Here is a 21,469-nt window from a genome sequence, read left to right on the forward strand (position 1 = left end):
ACACATGAACTCCTTTCCCTGAAGCCATGTTATTCTCTGCAAGAAGACATCCATTTGCCCTCTGACCTTCCCCTCCAGCACCCAAAAGACCATAATTGTGAGTGAGTTTGGTCTGCAACTCAGTGCATCCTCTCAGTCTCCTCCTTCCTCAGACAGGCATGATGCCCATCTGGACTCCACTCCCCTGCGACCCTATCCCTACCAAGCAACAACCTGAATAACACCCCAAGTGGCCTACACAAAGTGCACCTACACAAATCCCCAGCACATATGGAGAAACTTCATTGGGATCTTGAACCTTGCATGGATCGGGACCCCTCATCATTCTGCCCATATTCCCTCCAGTCATGCCAATTCTCCCCATGACCTTCTTCCCCTCACTGAATGTGTAATAATAATAATAATAATAATAATAATAATAATAATAATAATAATAATAATAATAATAACAATTTATATATTTATTTATTATACATTGAAAAGAATAATATGGACAAGGTGGGAGAAAAATCCAAAAGTTTTCCATTAATTCATCTGGAATCAGTTGTCTTCTTAAGAGTGGCTAATCAAACTAGGGAACTTAGATGGAAGAATTGTAGAAAATGATGTATGGATAAGTGACGAACTGACTTACAAGTCCAAAAGCATTTCCACAGCATAAGACACTACAGCCAGAGATGAAATGTGGAGGAGGTTTTAAAAATTGTTGATATCTAGAAAAAATGCCAAAAGAATACTAAAATGCCTTGGCCTATTTAAGGCACTTTTTCAATAAACAATTTATCAAAAAACATTCCCACAGAAAGATTCCAAAAAACAAACTGAGAAAAACCTTAACAATATTTAACTTTCTCGCAAAATATTCCATCGTACAAATTCCCACCACATAAATGATATACAGATACTAATGCCGAAGGAGCTGCAGTCAATTTTGCCACCCCATACGGTTATTACCTTGCACATAGCTTTTTGTGTTGTTCTTAATCTTTTGGATGCTGTCTATCCTGATGGTTTAAGCTGTTTTCCAATGAATGAAGTCCTTAATGTTACATTTACCTTTACAAAATATGGAGGATTTTGCTACAGCTAGTGTCATCCAGGAGAAAAATGTTGAAAAGTATCAGTTATGTGGAGAAGAAACAACCTATTGCCATCATTCAGATGAATGTAGAGGATAATCTGGTATATGCAAAAAAAAAAAAAAAAAAAAAATCTGTTACAGATAACTGATTCTAATGATGAAACTACTTCAGTTGAAGAATCCTTATGCAAGGTTATAAACCTGATGTGTTGTAATAAAATTTAAATGAAAAAAATATTTATTTATTTATTTTGCCTTGTCGCTGTCTCCTGTGTTAGCGAGGCAGCGCAAGGAAACAGACAAAAGAATGGCCCAACCCACCCACATACACATATATATACATACACGTCCACACACGCAAATATACATACCTATACATCTCAACGTATACATATATATACACACACAGACATATACATATATACACATGTACATAATTCATACTGTCTGCCTTTATTCATTCCCATCGCCACCCTGCTACATATGAAATAACAACCCCCTCCCCCCTCATGTGCGCGAGGTAGCGCTAGGAAAAGACAACAAAGGCCACATTCATTCACACTCAGTCTCTAGCTGTCATGTAATAATGCACCGAAACCACAGCTCCCTTTCCACATCCAGGCCCCACAGAAAAAGACATATAAATATAGTAGTATAAAACTGGTGATGAATAGCAGCAAGTTGAATACCTAATCTGGTGACAGATTTGAGTGAAACTCCGTAATGTGACTGGTTTGGGAGGGTGTGTGAAAGGAGGAAGCACAGTGAAAATAAGAATAAAGCAATGTTAACTGGTTTAGCAAAGTTGAGGTGTGAGTTTGAGTGGAGAAAAATCAGAGGAAATTAAGTGTTTTAGATACCTGGGAGTGAACATGGCAGTGAATGGAACCAAGGAAGCAGAAATGAGTCATAGGGTGGGTGAGGGGGAAAAGTTTCTGTAAGCACTAAATAATGTATGGAAGGAGAGATCATTATCTGGGAGGGCAAAAATGGGTGTCTGAAGGTGTATAGTAGTCCCAATATTATCATATGGATACAAAACATGGTCTATAGATGAGACTGTGTGGAGAAGGGTGGGTGTGTTGGAAATGAAATGTTTGAGGAAAATATGTGGTATGATGTAGTTTGACAGACTAAGTTAAGAAAGGGTAAGAGAAAGGTGTTGTAATAAAAAAAAGTGTTGTTGAGACAGCTGAAGAGGGTGTGCTGAAATGATTTTGACATATGGAAAGGAGTGAAGAAAGGTTGACAAAGAGAAGGAGGAGAACAGAGAGAGTCTAATCAGATATGGAAGGATAAAGTGGAAGAGATTTTGAGAAATTGGGGCTTGAACATGCAAGCGAGTTATAGGTGTGCAAAGTATAGAGTAAATTGGAATGATGTGGTATTCAGGGGTCAAGGTGCTGTCAATGGACTGAGCCATGGCATGTGAAAGTCCAGGGTAAACCATGGAAAGGTGTGTGGGGCTGGGTTGTGGATTGGGAGCTGTACTTTTAGTGCAAAACACATGACAGCAAGAGAATGGATATGAGAGGATGTGGCCTTTCTTCCTCTGTTCCTGGCACTACCTTGTCAACGCAAGAAATGGCAATCATGTATGAAAAAATATATATATATATATATATCTAAGTATGGAGATGCAAGGCATAATACAGTCTTTCAGTTATAAAATAGGATTTTTCTTGTTCAAGAACAATCTGTAAAACAAGCAAGCAACCTCTTAATCTAATACTATCAAATAATCTTTTCTAAATACTGCTTTAAACTTGGAATGGGGATCAGAAATTCTATAGAAATCTCTCCCATGTACTGTTCTGACTAAAAACATAAGTGCTGAAGAGAAAATTTAAAAAGTAATAATAGAATAAAAATGGGTGGCTATAAATTATGACCAAGTGCTTATGCACTCCCTGTTCCTTAGAAAGATAAACAGCACCATTTATGGGTGCATGATGTGGCTGCATGTTACTGATGGAAAAAATGTGAGGGTGTGAGTGTGAATATAGTGGCACTGTCTTAAAATTTCAAAATATTCAATAATTCTTGTTTCTACATAGGACAAGGCTTAAAGACTTGTTATGTCTTTTGTGTAAGGGTGGTGACAGAGTTAGGGCGGAGATTATATCATTGCCTTAAAACTTATAAACAATTGATCTATGAAAACTAAAGTTGGAACATGGAATCTAATTGTTTATAGACAAAAGACATAGAATTAAAAAGATGAACCTTTTATCATAAGTTCATAATGACAAAGGGAGTGATCTCACGAGTGTAATTTATGTCTATGCAAAATAGATTTTTTTACGATAAAATGAAAGTTTATCAAATTCATAAATAATTTATTTTGTATGATGTTCCTTCAGCAGTTAACAAATTACCGATGAATAAATCCTAGGAACTATTAACATTATATATGTGAATATACTTATCTGTCAATTTTAAAGAAGTCATAATAAAAATTTACATCATGCTGAGTACTTAAACTTGCTTTCTTACTTATCCTGACCCAGTACCTCTTTCAAGGAGTAATCAGTCTAAAGAAAAACCTTGTCAAGTGGATGAAAAACTGTGGTAAATGAATGTGTGTGTTTTAGATAACTTAGAGGTAGTGAACAGTCTTGAGGATTTACAGACATAGTATAAAAAGAAAATTAAATTACGTATCATCAGAAAATGGTGGCAAAGCAAATTTTCAAATAAAAAGCTTTTCTATGTATCATCAAGAGCTGAAAATCTAACTTTCTTTAGTGATGGACAGCCATCACTAAAGGTCCTGCATTCTGCAAGTTTCTTTTCTTTATTCCTTATCTTGCCTATGTGTGTCCTAATGCTTTGTGAGAGAAGTTTGACAAAACTAGTTACAGAAAGCCTATTAGCAGCAGATACCTTAACTTTTTTACCTAAAAATCAACTGGGGCTTGCCTTGCCCCACAGGAACATATTCCAGGTCTTATTAATGCTATCCAGTACAACTAAAATTATTCAATGGCAAGAAAATAGTTTACAATTGCAGTGGTGATTTGACTTTTCAACTTCTGACCTCAAATCAAATTACATTCTTTACCCCAAAACAAACACACAAACCAAATGTTTCTAATGCCCAACCATGGAGAAATAAAGTTAATGTGCAAGGAGAAAATCTATAAATGTTAAAGTGACTATGTCCATTGATCTTTTGACCTCAAAATCAATACATGGCCTTTCTTGTCTAAGGGAAATGTAAATGCTAAGAGATGAAGAACTGCAACCCAGTCAACTTGAATTATTGTGTGAAAATGAAATCATCATCAGTATCAACTCAAAGCATAGCACTGACTTTGGCTTTTTATGTTTTTACCATAAAATTAATAGTGCACTTGTTTTCATTAGGGTCTTCATGCTAAATCTTCATAAAATCAGAAAATGAGTTTTGCAACTGCCCTTCAATAAATGGGCCCTAATTACGGCACAAATACAGAATACTTTCCAAAATCAACACAAACTGCTGTCATGGACTTGAATTTCGACCCCTACATCAGATGTGTTATTTCCCTTCAAAATATCTTCTTACCAAATTTTAGTAAAACTGAACAAAGAGTTTAGCAGGTATCCCAAAGAAAGTAAGCTGATGAAATACAATGGACAGAGAAGCTAATTATTATAGCTTAACCTAAAACATTATTTTTGGGGGATCTTAGCATTGCACAGAAAGAAACTCATCTCTAAACCAAGCTCTTAATGCAACAGTTAACTCAAGCTGTAGCATTTGGATTATAGAATCAGTATCACTTTTTGTTTTCCTCCTTAGCACCCTCATGCCAAATTTTAATAAAATTGGATAATGAGTTCAGTATTTATCCAGCTGAAAAAAAGCTGAAACTTGGGTTGAGCTATTCTTTTGTCTGTTTCCTTGCGCTACTTCGCTAACGCAGGAGACAGCGACAAAGCATAATAAATAAAAATATTTATGTAAGGATGTAAGGCATGTGTACGTGTAGGAAGAGAGGAAAGTGATTGGTTCTCAGTGAATGTAGGTTTGCGTCTTCTGCAGTTTCTCACATGAATCAGCCACCAGTGCTGTATCATCAGCGAACAACAACTGACTCACTTCCCCAGCTCTCTCATCCACAACAGACTGCATACTTGCCCCTCTTTCCAAAACTCTTGCATTCACCTCCCTAACAACCCCATCCATAGACAAATTAAACAACCATGGAGACATCACACACCCCTGCCGCAAACCTACATTCACTGAGAACCAATCACTTTCTTCTCTTCCTACATGTACACATGCCTTACATCCTCAATAAAAACTTTTCACTGCTTCTAACAACTTGCCTCCCACACCATATATTCTTAGTACCTTCCACAGAGCATCTCTATCAACTCTACCATATGCCTTCTCCAGATCCATAAATGCTACATACAAATCCTTTTGCTTATCTAAGTATTTCTCACATACATTCTTCAAAGCAAACACCTGATCCACACATCCTCTACCACTTCTGAAACCACACTGCTCTTCCCCAATCTGATGCTCTGTATATGCTTTCACCCTCCCAATCAATACCCTCCCATATAATTTACCAGGAATACTTAACAAACTTATCCCTCTGTAATTTGCCTTTGTACAATGGCACTAAGCAAGCATTCCGCCAATCCTCAGGCACCTCACCATGAATCATACATACATTAAATAACCTTACCAACCAGTCACCCCCTTTTTTAATAAATTCCACTGCAATACCATCCAAACCTGCTGCCTTGCCGGCTTTCATCTTCCGCAAAGCTTTTACTACCTCTTCTCTGTTTACCAAATCATTTTCCCTAACCCTCTCACTTTGCACACCACCTCGAACAAAACACCCTATATCTGCCACTCTATTATCAAACACATTCAACAAACCTTCAAAATACTCACTCCATCTCCTTCCCACATCACCACTACTTGTTATCACCTCCCCATTAGCCCCCTTCACTGAAGTTCCTATTTGCTTCTTTGTCTTACGCACTTTATTTACCTCCTTCCAGAACATCTTTTTATTCTCCCTAAAATTTAATGATACTCTCTCACCCCAACTCTCATTTGCCCTCTTTTTCACCTCTTGCACCTTCCTCTTGACCTCCTGCCTCTTTCTTTTATACATCTCCCACTCATTTGCCTTTTTTCCCTGCAAAAATCATCCAAATGCCTCTCTCTTCTCTTTCACTAATAATCTTACTTCTTCATCCCACCACTCACTACCCTTTCTAGTCAACCCATCTCCCACGCTTCTCATGCCACAAGCATCTTTTGCGCAAGCCATCACTGCTTCCCTAAATACATCCCATTCCTCCCCTACTCCCCTTATCTCCTTTGTTCTCACCTTTTTCCATTCTGTACTCAGTCTCTCCTGGTACTTCCTCACGCAAGTCTCCTTCCCAAGCTCACTTACTCTCACCACCCTCTTCAACCCAACATTCTCTCTTCTTTTCTGAAAACCCATACAAATCTTCACCTTCGCCTCCACAAGATAATGATCAGACATCCCTCCAGTTGCACCTCTCTTTCGCACGCCTGTCAATTAACACGTAATCCAATAACGCTCTCTGGCCATCTCTCCTACTTACATACGTATACTTATGTATATCTTGCTTTTTAAACCAGGTGTTCCCAATCACCAGTCCTTTTTCAGCACGTAAATCTACAAGCTCTTCACCATTTCCATTTACAACACTGAACACCCCATGTATACCAATCATTCCCTCAACTGCCACATTACTCACCTTTGCATTCAAATCACACATCACTATAACCCAGTCTTGTGCATCAAAACCACTAACACACTCACTCAGCTGCTCCCAAAACACTTGCCTCTCATGATCTTTCTTCTCATGCCCAGGTGCATATGCACCAATAATCACCCATCTCTCTCCATCAACTTTCAGTTTTACCCATATTAATCTAGAATTTACTTTCTTACATTCTATCACATATTCCCACAACTCCTGTTTCAGGAGTAGTGCTACTCCTTCCCTTGCTCTTGTCCTCTCACTAACCCTGACTTTACTCCCATCACATTCCCAAACCACTCTTCCCCTTTACCCTTGAGCTTCATTTCACTCAGAGCCAAAACATCCAGGTTCCTTTCCTCAAACATGCTACCTATCTCTCCTTTTTTCACATCTTGGTTACATCCACACACATTTAGACACCCCAATCTGAGCCTTCAAGGAGGATGAGCACTCCCCGCATGACTCCTTCTTCTGTTTCTAAGCACTACTTCTACTTAATGTTCCTACCTAATACTTTTATGTTCTGTGCCTGCCATTTTCTCAAAGGGTAGGGCTCACACCTAGTACTCAGTACAAGAAAAAATTAGTTACAAAGAATAAGTTATGTGAAATGTGTGTTGTCAAGTGTTATGAGTGACAAGAAGAGACTGTCTGTTTGTAGGCACAATAGCATCTGTCCATGTGTGGGTGATGCAGAAAGAAAAGGCAGCTACCTGGGTCAGAGGGGTTGCACCTTGACATTCTCTGAAATGCCGGCTCACTAGGTAGCTGTCACTAACTGTCCCAATAACCAGGTGGGTAGTACTGGTAATATACCTCCCTTGTCAGTGGCTGCCTACCAACTACTATCTACCACCTTTTCTGTCCAAAGACAACAGAAGTTCAAAGATGGGCAGGCCTTTACAAGTGAGGGGAAATGTGGCATTAAATAAGATAAAACAAAGTAACACAAAAATAGAAATGAAAAACCAATCCATTCTTAACCTTACATTCTTTAGAGATAAGAAGTACCTTTGTTTCAAAACTCAAATACAACAGTGATGCTGTCATGCAGTTTTTGTCCACTAGATGCAATAAAAATAATAAGGATGTATTAGTAGGAACTGTTCCTTTGTTCAATCTGAAAATTCACAAATCGTTCTTTTAAAATCTTTTAAAGTCTACCGAAAGACACTTAAAACATTTGTTGCTAAAAATTAAACACCAATAGAAAATGCATAAAGACAAGAAAAACTGATTCATGAACTTTCAGAAAATATAAAAAAAAAAATTCTATCAATGCACCCTTACTGCAATGCCCATCCCAATGGTATAAATAAAATGAAAATAATATTAATAAATCTGTAATATAGTTGGATCTGTAGTCCTAATTCTTTGAGACTGATTAAGAGTTCAAACATTTTTTTTCTTAGATCATAGTTAAAGAATTCCCTTGCCAACCAGTTAATATGTCTTTAAATACTTGGGCTATTTTAGCTAAATCAAAAAACAAAAGTTTGCTAATGTATTTGATAAAATATTAATCAGTGTTGTAATGAGCTATATTCCTCATGAGGTGACTGTAGACTATCAAATATTCATTCCTTTATACTCTCAAAAAAGGGAATATTAACATTACATGATGTGGCATTGTTTTTTTTTAAAGTGTTTAAAAACAAGTGTAGTAAGATATTGTAGTATATGTACTAATGAATATCAAGATAGGGAATGAAGTAGTTCAAGCAATGAAGAGAAAGGAGTTCCTTTCCCCCAGATGCTAGGTAGACTCAAGACATTCAGTCACAAGCCTTGCTATCAATTTTGTCCATCCATTCATATTCTTGTACTCTCTGTTCTTTAAAATTTCCTCCAGATACTTTCTTCTTTTCTCATGCTAGCTCTGGATGCTATTAATCAATCTCATTCTATAACATCCTGCTAAACATCTTCCTTCTGGGGTCCAACTCAAACACTTCTCAGCATTACTTGTCTTTTCTTCTTTGTACATGGCTATACTATCTTAGCTTGTTCTTTTCAATAATTCTTAGTACAGATATTCCAACTAATGCCAAAGTGAATTTCTCTGTAGTCATGGTCATAATCTATAATTTGTATATTCTTTTAATTCTGGGAATCATATCATATGGATAAGATGGCACCACTTGTAAAAACCATTAGTGAGTCCTTCTAAGGGTAAAAGGTGCAGGTCAATATGTTTGCTTTTATAGCACAGCTATTTTGTTAAGGCCTGAAAAAGAGAAATGGTAGAAGCATTTGTGGGTTCCATGTGACTCTATTTCATGGACCCAGAGGTTTTCAAACCTGTAATGAAGAATCTCCATTCCCAATATGCAACCAGACAGAAATTGCACACTGAACTTTCTTTATCATCAAGCAGCTTTTAAAAATTTGTATACTGCCAGCATTCACAGTTTCATCACTTAGTTTATTCAATACATTCACCACCCTTATGTTGAGACAATACTTCTCTACATCCCTTTTAAAAACTTCTTTCCTTGCTTCACGATATAAACTTGGTTACTCTGCCAACACATCTCATGATGAACTGTACACTGTTGAAGATGTCTAGTTGACTTAGAAACCTGTTACTATTCTGGTCACACCATAATCCTCTCTCCCTCTCTGTGGGCCAATATGTAGCTCTCAACCATACAGTATCCTTCAGATACCATCTTGACTACTCTTCTCTGGTTTCTCTCAATAAAATTTTCATGCCTCTTTTAGTAGTCATCTGAGGAGCATATTCTAACCTATAATGATGAGAATAATCAATTCATATGCTGATTCATATGATGAATATCAATCAAGATCTGTAACACATGCAATGTAAACATACATAAGAGATTTTACTCTTGTATAATGCACAAAAACTAGATTTCCTAAGAAACACCACAACTAAATTTCAGAAATACTAAAAGAATTAAAAGAGGCAAATCTTTGGATAATTGTGTACTGACTTACCTGCATTCTAAAACCAGTCATGATTTTTTGTTCCAAAAATTCTCAAATCAATAGATAAATGAAAAACCTTTTCATGCTACTGTCAAATGAATGACAAACATGTACAAATTATATTCCCAGAAATTGTTGTTGTAATTACTTATTTGTAACATATTAGGAGGGAGTTTTATCCTCTTGGTGACTAATCTCCTGAACTGAACATTCTCTACTATCATACAACTACAGTATCACAGTTTCTGTATGTTGTCTACTTTATCCATGGCTTCATTCATTTCATTCCATTCTTCCATTACTCATACTATAAAATTACTTGACATAATTTGTTAACAAGGTTCTTGCTAAATTTCATGTTATGTCCTCTGCTTGTTGTTCTATGTGTACATCTGGAAAACTGTTCACCTTTTGTCACCTATCTGTTTTAAAAACTTTAAAGGCTGTGATCATATCACCACCACTCACTCTTCTCCTCTCCATGATGGGCAAACTTAGAGCCTCTTCTCTTTTCCGGCAAATCACTTCTCTTAGTTCTAAGGAGCTGTTATCGAACTTGTAAAACATATATATTCTAGTCTTGGTGCTATATATGAATTGCTTGTTTAATATTTCCTTAAGCATGAACACGAATGCATTTCTAATCTTGCTTGCAGACAGTTGGTCTCCTTTACTATTCTCCAATGATAGGACTGTAAGGACAGTCTCATCCCAAGACTCTCTACCACTAAGATTCTTAAAGCTAAGCTCCTGATGATATTCTCATTGAGACTTTCATTATGACCCCTCATTACATGTCATCTGGTTGAACTTCATTAACCACCCAACAGACCACTCCAGTCCTCCTGTTACTGGATACATTTGTTCATGCTTTTCACTCCCCTCAAAACCTTTGCATCACCTGCAAAACTTATCCTAACAAATTATATACTTACATCCCAGAACAGAACCCTGCCAACTACTGCTGGTGACCTCAACCCAATTTGAGAAGGTTCCTCAAAAATGCATACTTTGTTCACTTCTACATTCTCTCCACCTTATTCCTGCCTAATGATCCAGCTTCTTAATCAGTTCACTAACTATGACAGTCAAATTCTTTCTGACAATTCAAGCAATCCACCGTAATAGCATAAAAATCAGCTTGATCACAAAGGAAAATATTTTGAAAATTTGTGGGCCAATTTTACCAATATAATCAACAAACATGCATATATTCATGTATAACTGCCACCAAAAGGAAAGCATAGATAAGTCTATCTCTCCACCAATTTTCTTCAGAAATACTAGTGTTGAAAAAATCAATTACCGTTGGACAGTATGATCATTAGCATTATAATCTGCTGAAAGATATATTTGGGAATAGCACAGACACATTTACATTATACAAATATCTGGGGTTTATTTGTAAAATAAAATATATAAAATATGAAAGCCTCATCTAACCTCCCTAGTAGTTGAGATTTATCTTAGCTATATCTATATTAGTAAATATGCCTAGGTAATGATATATTGCTTAATATGCCGGTCACACTCATGCCATAACAGAAATGCTGTAGAATGTCAACAGAAAGACATGGGTTTGCCAAGCGACCCCAAGCCGTATACGTATTCACAGTGTATATTTTTACAACCAAAATTTTTGCAATGTCATTTTCCTAATTTGAGATGGTTTTCAAACAAGCTTTCCCTACTTATACACTGACCCGGACTACCTGTATGTTCGTCCAACCTTGTATTGTTTATGTTATGCTCAGCAACAGGTATTGTACTTTTATAAGCACTACACCAGCTCTGCAAATAAAACCACTGGATATTCACTGTTACCATCATTACGGAAGTAAACTGGAATTACCACAAGTGTGCTGGTTGTGACGTTAGATAACCAACAGAGGACTCCATGCACGATACGTTGAGGCGCCTGCACCACAGTAATACTTGCAGTGAATAGTAATGTAAGTATATTTACGCAGCCAGAGGTGAGTTATACAAGTTTTTCTGTTCACAGCTCACCAGAGCACTGCTCTTGAGTTGTATTACCCGAGACATTCCTATATAGTAAAGAAAAGCCGCAATCTGATTGTCATTTATCATCGATTCTTTTGGCTGCCTTGATGTGCAAAGACTACCAAAGACTGTGATTATGATTCACCTGGCTAGCAAGGGACTACGCAATGCGAATATGATATGATTCTGTGTGAATCAATTCTAAAAATTCCCAGAAAATGTTAAATCATACTAGTTAGAAAATAAAAACGGCGTTATTTATTTCACTCATGATACGAGTCTGGATCCTGTCTGGAGATCACATTAGAGGCAAAATTTAAACCCTTGTCACAGTAAAAGTATTATATTTATCACAGCCATTTATATCCTATGTGTTTACTCAATTAACAGTTGCTTAAGGTTTTTAAGAATCTCGCCAAGCGAAGCAGATGCATATGCGTGTAATTAAGTATACATCTTCCATACTGATAATATACACTCTAGAACAGACATGACTGAAAACGAAATTCGTGACTGTTGTAAAGTCTAGTTAATCTTATGGAAAAATCTCCACACGAAGATAATCCAAATGGCAAGTGTACCCTTTAACATTTATTTTTTTTTCTAAGTACATACATTATGCTCGTTTTTTGCTATTCATCCTTCGAATGTTATACGTATAAAGTGCATTTCTATCACTGAGCTTAAAATAAGGTGAAATTCCCCTACTTCGTTTTTCATACGCACAACTTCCCTAAATCACAAAAGAAGCTATTTATGGGCAGCATGGGCCTTTTTAAATTAATATAATCTGTTTTTCTCTCCTTGATGCTTTGTTCACCATTAAATGATTAATAAATATCAGTAAATGTTTATCGGAACTTCGTTCACACCATGAGCCATATGCAAAGTGAGAATGTACGCGCGCTTTGGAGTAGCTTTAACACCTCGTGTTAAGATTATTTCTAATAGTATTTATAACTTAGTCTTAGCCTCAAATACCCTGGCAGCTGATAGGCCTCAAGCCCAATTAACTAACCTGATTTAGAATGTCGGAGACCAGTAAAGAGTCTGAAATTTATAGTCGGATACCTTATTCTGGTTCACCCATTACAAAACAAGTGCACAACTAAAATGACCCCTTACTATATATAAATGCAGAGTTACGCAAAGGCCGATCTGTGTCAATGATGACACCTCGAAAATGGCCTGTCGTGGACAAGAACTTCGACCAGCCTTCGTCTTGGATATTCTTTACACACACACACACACTATCTACACACGATATATGCTACAAACATCCATCATTTGTTTGCACGTTCCATTTTATGGACAAACTTTCTGTTAGACAACACACAATCGTTGTGGAAGTTTGCCATGAAGAGCCACCGTTCATATGTCTTTTCAGTGTTTTATTTTATTTCTCAGTAATAAGGCACACTTCCAGCCATCGTGGATCACATCACATATTGAGCCATTTGGTTTAGTACACATTGGTCATTTCTCTCATTTTCTTTGGCACTCCAGTCACTTCAGTTCACGAGGGTGATTGGAGCAGGCACCAGTGCTGTCCCTGAGGTAAGTGAGGTAACTTTCACTTCCCAGAGCAGGGCTATCACTTGAGGTCACACAGTCTTGTGCATTGAAGAAACGTTATCCTTATCCATCATAAGTTACAACAGGTCAAAAAGAGTCAGCAAAAGACCTTAGGGTGTTTTACCCATGTCTTTCTTGGTGCTTCTGTTCTTATCATAGACGATGGCAGAGGGCATGAAGAACCACATTATAAAGCTGAAGGCGACCATGGCTGTCAGCACAAATACGGTAATCGTGTAGCCCCCGGTTGCGTCACGGATGTAGCCTATTAAAAGGGGAAAAATACTTTTAGTTTCTCCACAATAGGACACGGTGTCTGATGTTCAACACGTATATATGTCACTGAAAAATGTCTGACAATTACTGTCTAGGCTAATCTGGTGTAAGAAGAATATAGTTATTTTTACAGTAGAGTATTCAAGGCATTCAAATAGCAACAGTCCAAACTAATCATGACCTACCTTTATATCTGCTTTCATTTTATTTATTGCTAAAAGTATATCTTCAACGTTTGTCAATATTTTGCATAACGTTTTCCCCATTTAACAATGGAACCGGATTTGGGATATGGGTTGTGTCTTCAATAGCAAACACAGATGCAAAGAAACAAATATTATCTTTGCCATGGCTTCGTTGTCTTGAACTAGGTCCCCATTTTCTGTAATTAATGAACCAGTTGACTTGGTAACGACTCTTGCCTCTAACACAAAAATAAATCTTAGGTTTCTTTTGCCATTTTCGGGAACATAAGCTTCGTACTCACTTTGGTATGTCTCTTAGTTTCTCAACGCAGACTTACACCATTCATCGCGTTGGTTATTGGTCCCTTTGTGTTTCTTATGTGCTATTTTTCTTAGACAATAAACACTGATCATTCAACCACGCATTAGCAAACATATTCCCTCTACTGCTTTGGAATATTTTCTAAAGCTTTTATAAGTTAACGTTCATGTCGTTTTCATTAACTTTATCATCCCAATTTTGCCTATCAAGAGCACAGCGAGAGAATCATTCAAATTTGCAAGTCTAAAATCCGGTATTTTTTGTACAAGTCAACTCAAAAGCAACATGTCGGTGATCACTTAAACCAAACTTTTCTACAGCTTCGACATTACAAAATCCTCGTTTGTAGCTAGAGCTAAATCCAATATGTTCTAGTGACGAGCAGTTTTCTAAGTTTTCTAGATTAGTGCACTGTCAAGTACATTTAGTTATCTTCCTTTCTACATGGTAAACTAAACGAGTCCTATCTATAGTATTAGATAATAACACAGAAGCTTTCTTACCGACACAAGGTCCAATTGTGATATAGCCTACAGCGATACATAACATAGCAGCTCCGAACGTGGACATAAAGTTGTCGAGGCCCATGTAGTGCACCATGACCAGGTTAAAGATGCTCATGTAGGACCCTACGCCGCAGCCCCATACAGCCATAACAACCAGCTTCCACTGGAGGTCCCTCACCAGAATGAACGCTAATGGAGAAAAAGTATGCATGTTTGCATTACCCATCCTATCAATACCAAATCATATGAGAATATATGCAGTGTTAAGGTTAAAAGAATCAGGTCGGATGATCAGTGGGATTAGTTGGAGTGAGCGTCGTTGCCCCACGTTCTATCTAAGGGTCCGGACTTGAACTATTTTTTTTTTCCGGAAGCGGAAGTGAATCATAGGGTGGGGGAGGGGGCGAAAATCTGGGAGCCTTGAAGAATGTGTGGAAGTCGAGAACATTATCTCGGAAAGCAAAAATGGGTATGTTTGAAGTTATAGTGGTTCCAACAATGTTGTATGGTTGCGAGGCGTGGGCTATGGATAGAGTTGTGCGCAGGAGGGTGGATGTGCTGGAAATGAGATGTTTGAGGACAATGTGTGGTGTGAGGTGGTTGGATCGAGTAAGTAATGTAAGGGTAAGAGAGATGTGTGGAAATAAAAAGAGCGTGGTTGAAAGAGCAGAAGAGGGTGTTTTGAAATGGTTTGGGCACATGGAGAGAATGAGTGAGGAAAGATTGACCAAGAGGATATATGTGTCGGAGGTGGAGGGAACGAGGAGAAGTGGGAGACCAAATTGGAAGTGGAAAGATGGAGTGAAAAAGATTTTGTGTGATCTGGGCCTGAACATGCAGGAGGGTGAAAGGAGGGCAAGGAATAGAGTGAATTGGATCGATGTGGTATACCGGGGTTGACGTGCTGTCAGTGGATTGAATCAGGGCATGTGAAGCGTCTGGGGTAAACCATGGAAAGTTGTGTGGGGCCTGGATGTGGAAAGGGAGCTGTGGTTTCGGGCATTATTGCATGACAGCTAGAGACTGAGTGTGAACAAATGGGGCCTTTGTTGTCTTTTCCTAGTGCTACCTCGCACACATGAGAGGGGAGGGGGATGGTATTCCATGTGTGGCGAGGTGGCGATGGGAATGAAGAAAGGCAGACAGTGTGAATTGTGTGCATGGGTATATATGTATGTGTCTGTGTGTGTATATATATGTGTACATTGAGATGTATAGGTATGTATATTTGCGTGTGTGGACGTGTATGTATATACATTGTGGATGAGGGTGGGTTGGGCCATTTCTTTCGTCTGTTTCCTTTCGCTACCTCGCAAACGCGGGAGACAGCGACAGAGCAAAATAAAAAAAAAAAGAATATATATATATATATATATATATATATATATATATATATATATATATATATATATATATATATATGTTGAGATGTACAGGCATGTATATTTGCGTGTGTGGACGTTATGTATATACATGTGTATGTGGGTGGGTTGGGCCATTCTTTCGTCTGTTTCCTTGCGCTACCTCGCTAACGCGGGAGACAGCGACAAAGCAAAATAAATAAATAAATAAATACTTCTTAATTCATTTTTGGATGTAAGGCGAAAACCCTCACCCTCTCTTCGTCATCTTTACATAATTCGCTACATGTACACTGCTGTCCTAGTTTGGGATCTTTTACAAGTTCTTTTTTTTTCAGAAAAATGAACAAATAGGGAAGGTCCCCTAATAATATTCCCCAGCTCCCTTTAAAAAAAAGTTGGGTCCGATGAAAATGTTTGCTAGGGGCCCGTGGTGGCTCTCGACTCCCCTGAAAGGAATGAATTGATCAGATCTTTAGACCAAAGTCACAGCATTACGTATAGAATTAAAAACCCTTAACAAAAAACAAAATTCTATGGGTGAAAGTTAGCGTAACATATAACCTATAGGGAACGCGGAGTTAAAGGACTACTTCTATATCCACGATGGCGTTAAGTTTCTTAGTGGAAAATCATAAACTTTACGACAAGCCAAAATGACAGATAGAAAAATTGTCCTAGTAAGCAATGATGAATTTTACTTACCTGTCATTGACACAGCAATAGTAAAGCTGGCAAACAGATAACAAATCTGAAAGTTGAACCAGCAAGTATCTGTGAGTGATGAAATGACGATACGTGTTAACATGTTGCACATAGCAGACACAGATACACACCAAGCCGCATCTTGGAGGCCGAACCCAGACTCCTGCATGGAGAAGGGAACGAATGCCAAGAAGTTGAGGTAACTGTTGAAGATAAAAGTGGCACCGAGGGCTATGATCAATGCCCTTGCTGATCTGAGGATGTACAGATCTGCAATTGTGGATTGGGTTAAACGAACCAACCACTTCCAATGACACTCCGAGGTGCTAGATGTGTCACAATGTTGATCGACATTAACATTCTTATTGCTTACAGTATGACATAAATGAGACTTCACGTGCCACTCGACAGGATGGAAGACGGCTGCTCCTACACAGCAATGAAGGACGATGCCACCAAGGATCAGGGTAGCACCATCGAATCCATATTCGCTTTGCAAGTAATGAATCAATGGAGGTCCAAGAAGCTGGCCTCCGCAGTCCCAGGCCATTGTGAGACCATTCGCCAGTCCTCTGCGTTTACTGAAGTAGTGAGGCACAATCACGTAGCTGATGTTGGAGAGTACCCCACAAGCGATACCTGTGAAGATTGTTTTAATCATGAAACGTTCACAAAAAAAGCCAATTGCAACATGTTTTCCCTGAATAAACTCTAAGAATTCTTATAACAGTGGTATTTACTTACAAGTTTGTAATACTTTCCCCCGAAAACATTAAACAGTCACTTCAAAACTGCCATTCAGTCAAACTGCGTGTCGATTTTCAAAGTTTATCATAACGACGCAGGAAGTATTGAGAAAATCGAGTGCGGGCCCTTGTGTGTATTGGGAAGACATGTTCGTTCAACGTTTCCGCGTAGCGTCAAGAACAGGCCTCATTTACTCACATTCACTTTCTAGGTGTCATGTATAATGCATGGAAACCAGGGCACCTTTATCTACGTCTAAGCCCCACAAACTTTGTTTTTTTTCTGACTGCTTCTTTTCCCTGGCTCAGGCTACTGACAGCACGCGACCCCTGTACACCATATCACTCCAATTCACTCTATCCTATTTACTCCTCACACCCAACCTGCATGCTCTGGGTCAATCACTCAAATATCTTTCAAACCATTCTTCCATCTCCAACTCTGTCTACCTCTCTCGTTGGCGTCACCGGACTCTGCCTGCATAAAGTTATATCGAGACTGGAAACTTTCCTTCTGCAAAGGTGTTCCATCGTCAGTGCACTAAAAACGGTACAATTTCGTCGAGGAACTTCTCACTCCAAAGGTGTTAGTAATTGTAGCGTACCCATGAAACTACCGGTGATGGAGTTATGAATTAAAAGAGAATACAGTATAGACTCCATGGACCTTTAACACTAGACTGATATATCTTTTATCTGGCTTCTACTTTTGGTAATTCTGGTTATAATAGTGCCTCGATGAGACGAGAAAAGAAATTTAGGACAAAGAAGTTAATGTACAGCAGAGTAAATCATATAAAAAACTAAGGTTTTATAACATCAATATCAATTGCAGCTGTGATAGTTATCGCCCCTATTTACCCATAAATGTTGTAGTACCCGTGATATCTTATTCAGTTTTCTTTGAGAAATTGTAAGGAAACTGGAAGGCCAAGGTCAAGCCTCTCTCAGGAATGGCCATAAGAGGAAATGTTACAAAGCTGTTGGTAAATGTATAATGGAATCTGTGCACATCTCAGTCATTTCAAAGCCTTATGTTATAAGATTGAGGCCAGTGAATTTGCCAGAGTAATGTTAAGTCAAGTAATACAGGGTGTTATGTATCAGGGTAAATGGTATTAATTAAGTTACAAGAGTGCCATGTTCATTTTGCTATCATAAATATTTTTTATAGATTTTTGCCTGTGTTTGGTATTTGACCAACTTGAGAAGGGAAAAGTAGGTATATCATTACGGTCGTCAGCTGTCAGCCAGATGGTAAGGGAATGTGTGTCTAACCCAAATCTCTCTGTTAACAAAAGCTGTTTTTTCAGAGTTCCCCGTTTTGATGGGACTATGGGCTGAATAAACACCCTTTAATGTGTAAGGGGTGGAGGTAGGCAGAACGTAACACAGCTTTCTATGGTATTCATAATATAGATATAAAAGTATCTCAAAATATGTCTCCATGCAGATGGTACAGTACTGCGAATGCAAATGAGAACACAAGTTGGGTTTATGGACGATCTAATCAGCAACTGAACTGTTTTGGCAGGTTTTGGAGGGAGAATCGATTACAAATGACCTACTTTGAGCAGTATGAATCTATCAGACATGTTACACCAAGTATATGTCACTGTTAGCTAGTGAAGCATCATATTACAGCACACTACATTTTAGCACTAGAACTGTACTGGCTGACAGCGTATCGATGTAATTTTGGTTTATATTTACATACATAATGTAATGAGTACTTACTGAAGTGTAACTCTCGATATTAATTCGAATTTTGAGTTACGTCATACTTACGTTTTATATTTATTATCATCCATATGGTGAAAAGTACTGTCTGTTAACATATGATACAAACAAGGAAGCCAGTCACAAGGGAGAGGCGCTTCCGCTCGTTCTTACCACCAAGGATGGAGTGCGTGAAGAAAAGGACCCAAGCGGAGGTGACGAAGGCTGAGGTGATGGTGGAGACGGAGAGCATGATACCCCCCACGAAGGCCACCTTTCTCCAGCCAAACTCTGAGATGAGAGATCCCAAAGGAGGCCCAGTCATGGACCACATGAAACCAAATATATTGAAGATCCAGGCGGTCATGGTTGAAGACGTCTTGAGTTTCAGCAGAAAGGTCGAGAAAATGATGCCGAAACACTGGCCGATTGTGTCCACGAGCACCTGTGCAATGACAGAATTGTGACTCATATAAATACTATACCGTGGTACTAACAGCATTTTGTATAACGTGCACAGCATACATCAGTTTAATCATACAACAGGACCCCTTCATAAGGCCCCTGCAGCAACAACACTGCGCACCAGTGAGGAAATGAACTCCTTCCGGGCGAGTAGTTTCTCGACGAGACTACTCCTTCCCGTCCAATAATGATGAAACAGACTCGCCATGTGGAGGCGGAGTCCGGTAACACCAAGGCTTATACATACGTAAATTAGTAATAAAACTCATTATAGTTATAACCAGGAAACTATCAACAATAAAACCGAACAGCTTAACACTGATTACAGTATTTCTATTGACATTTTACGCCAAAGTTGACTCAGTATAATCAGACAGAGCGAAAGATGTCAAGGGTAGAAATTAGGCAAAAGCAGATCAGGGGTTGAGCAAATATTTGTCTGCAGTATGTAGGTCACCCCCCTCCCCCATGGTACAACCCTACCCCAGTCACACTTACCATCACGTTGTCGTTTCAGTACACTACACTTACCAAAATGAGAGATGCTCCGAACACCACTACCCATCCCCAGCCACTGTCAGGCGCTCGGCTCTTTTCGTCGTCCTCCGTAACTGTATCTTCCTTCCCGTAGATCTCCACTTCCTTACTGGTGTTCTTGCACGGAGCATCTCCGTTCGTGGTTTCTTTTGACGCCTCTCCAGCTTCTTCACTTAAGCCTCTCTCATACACAGATCTCTCACCGTCACATGGATTGCAACAGATCTTGTCAACAAAGACATCCTCGTAAGAAGTATAGCTTGTGCATTTACAAGCCATATCCTGAAATTTTACATCTTAATGATAAGATCACTCAGTGAGCTCAATCAACAAAATATATGAGTGCACATCAATATATATATATATATATATATATATATATATATATATATATATATATATATATTTTTTTTTTTTTTTTTTTCATACTATTTGCCATTTCCCGCGATAGCGAGGTAGCGCTAAGAACAGAGGACTGGGCCTTTGAGGGAATATCCTCACTTGGCCCCCTTCTCTGTTCCTTCTTTTGGAAAATTAAAAAAAAGAAAAAAAAAAAAACGAGAGGGGAGGATTTCCAGCCCCCCGCTCCCTTCCCTTTTAGTCGCCTTCTACGACACGCAGGGAATACGTGGGAAGTATTCTTTCTCCCCTATCCCCAGGGATATATATATATATATATATATATATATATATATATATATATATATATATATATATATATATATATATATATATATATATATTATTCAACTGTATGACACCCCTACTTCTATGGAACTACTGCGGCTCTAAGACCGTGATACAATCAGTAGTAGTGAAATGACAGACTTCTTTGGAGTGAGATGTTTTTCGACGAGATTGCACTCTAACGATACAAACTTTCTCTGTCGAAGACGATTTTGTACCTGAGGAAAACAATGGAATTTTCATCGTTGAGAAAAAACACTACTGCGAAATATGAGTTTGGCAATACTGACTGAACCAACCATGTCTTGCATGCAAATCTGGTGAGAGTAACCAGGACTGGCATCTAGAGCAACGAAAGCTTAATTCCTCCTTCAGCCACATACAGATGCGAAGTTAGTTTTCTTATCTTCTGTGTTTTACATCATCAGGACCAAGGCACCAGGGAAAATGGAGGTGAAGTGACACGAAAAAAAAAAAAAAAGGTTTAATAGTGATGCCAAGAACTGGTGTTACAGAGAATCGGTTATTAAAAAGCAATTTCCGCCGTTCCAATAAACAGAACAGTAATTGTTATTGGTTTGGACAGAGGTACAT

The 21,469-nt window shown here is 38.3% G+C and overlaps 1 protein-coding gene across 6 annotated transcripts in view; it reads right to left on the reverse strand.

Moving 5' to 3' along the window:
• LOC139752084 (monocarboxylate transporter 12-B-like) overlaps positions 1 to 21,469 on the reverse strand; it is a 74,056-nt gene that overhangs the window by 36,715 nt on the left and 15,872 nt on the right. For 5 of the 6 annotated variants that reach the window (XR_011713474.1, XR_011713475.1, XR_011713478.1 and 2 more), the window contains exons 2-6: positions 20,183 to 20,470; positions 19,361 to 19,631; positions 16,722 to 17,360; positions 14,653 to 14,844; positions 11,640 to 13,631 (exon numbers count right to left, since the gene is read on the reverse strand). Coding sequence is in view for 1 of the 6 variants with exons in the window: in XM_071667944.1 (XP_071524045.1) it covers positions 13,477 to 13,631; positions 14,653 to 14,844; positions 16,722 to 17,360; positions 19,361 to 19,631; positions 20,183 to 20,470 (1,545 nt within the window). In the remaining 5 variants the exon portion in view is untranslated. Of the gene's footprint in view, positions 1 to 5,446; positions 13,632 to 14,652; positions 14,845 to 16,721; positions 17,361 to 19,360; positions 19,632 to 20,182; positions 20,471 to 21,469 lie in introns of those variants that run through there. The other variant, XM_071667944.1, reaches the window with a different exon arrangement.

The sequence above is a fragment of the Panulirus ornatus genome, chromosome 12, assembly GCF_036320965.1.
Source record: "Panulirus ornatus isolate Po-2019 chromosome 12, ASM3632096v1, whole genome shotgun sequence".
NCBI lineage: Eukaryota > Metazoa > Arthropoda > Malacostraca > Decapoda > Palinuridae > Panulirus > Panulirus ornatus.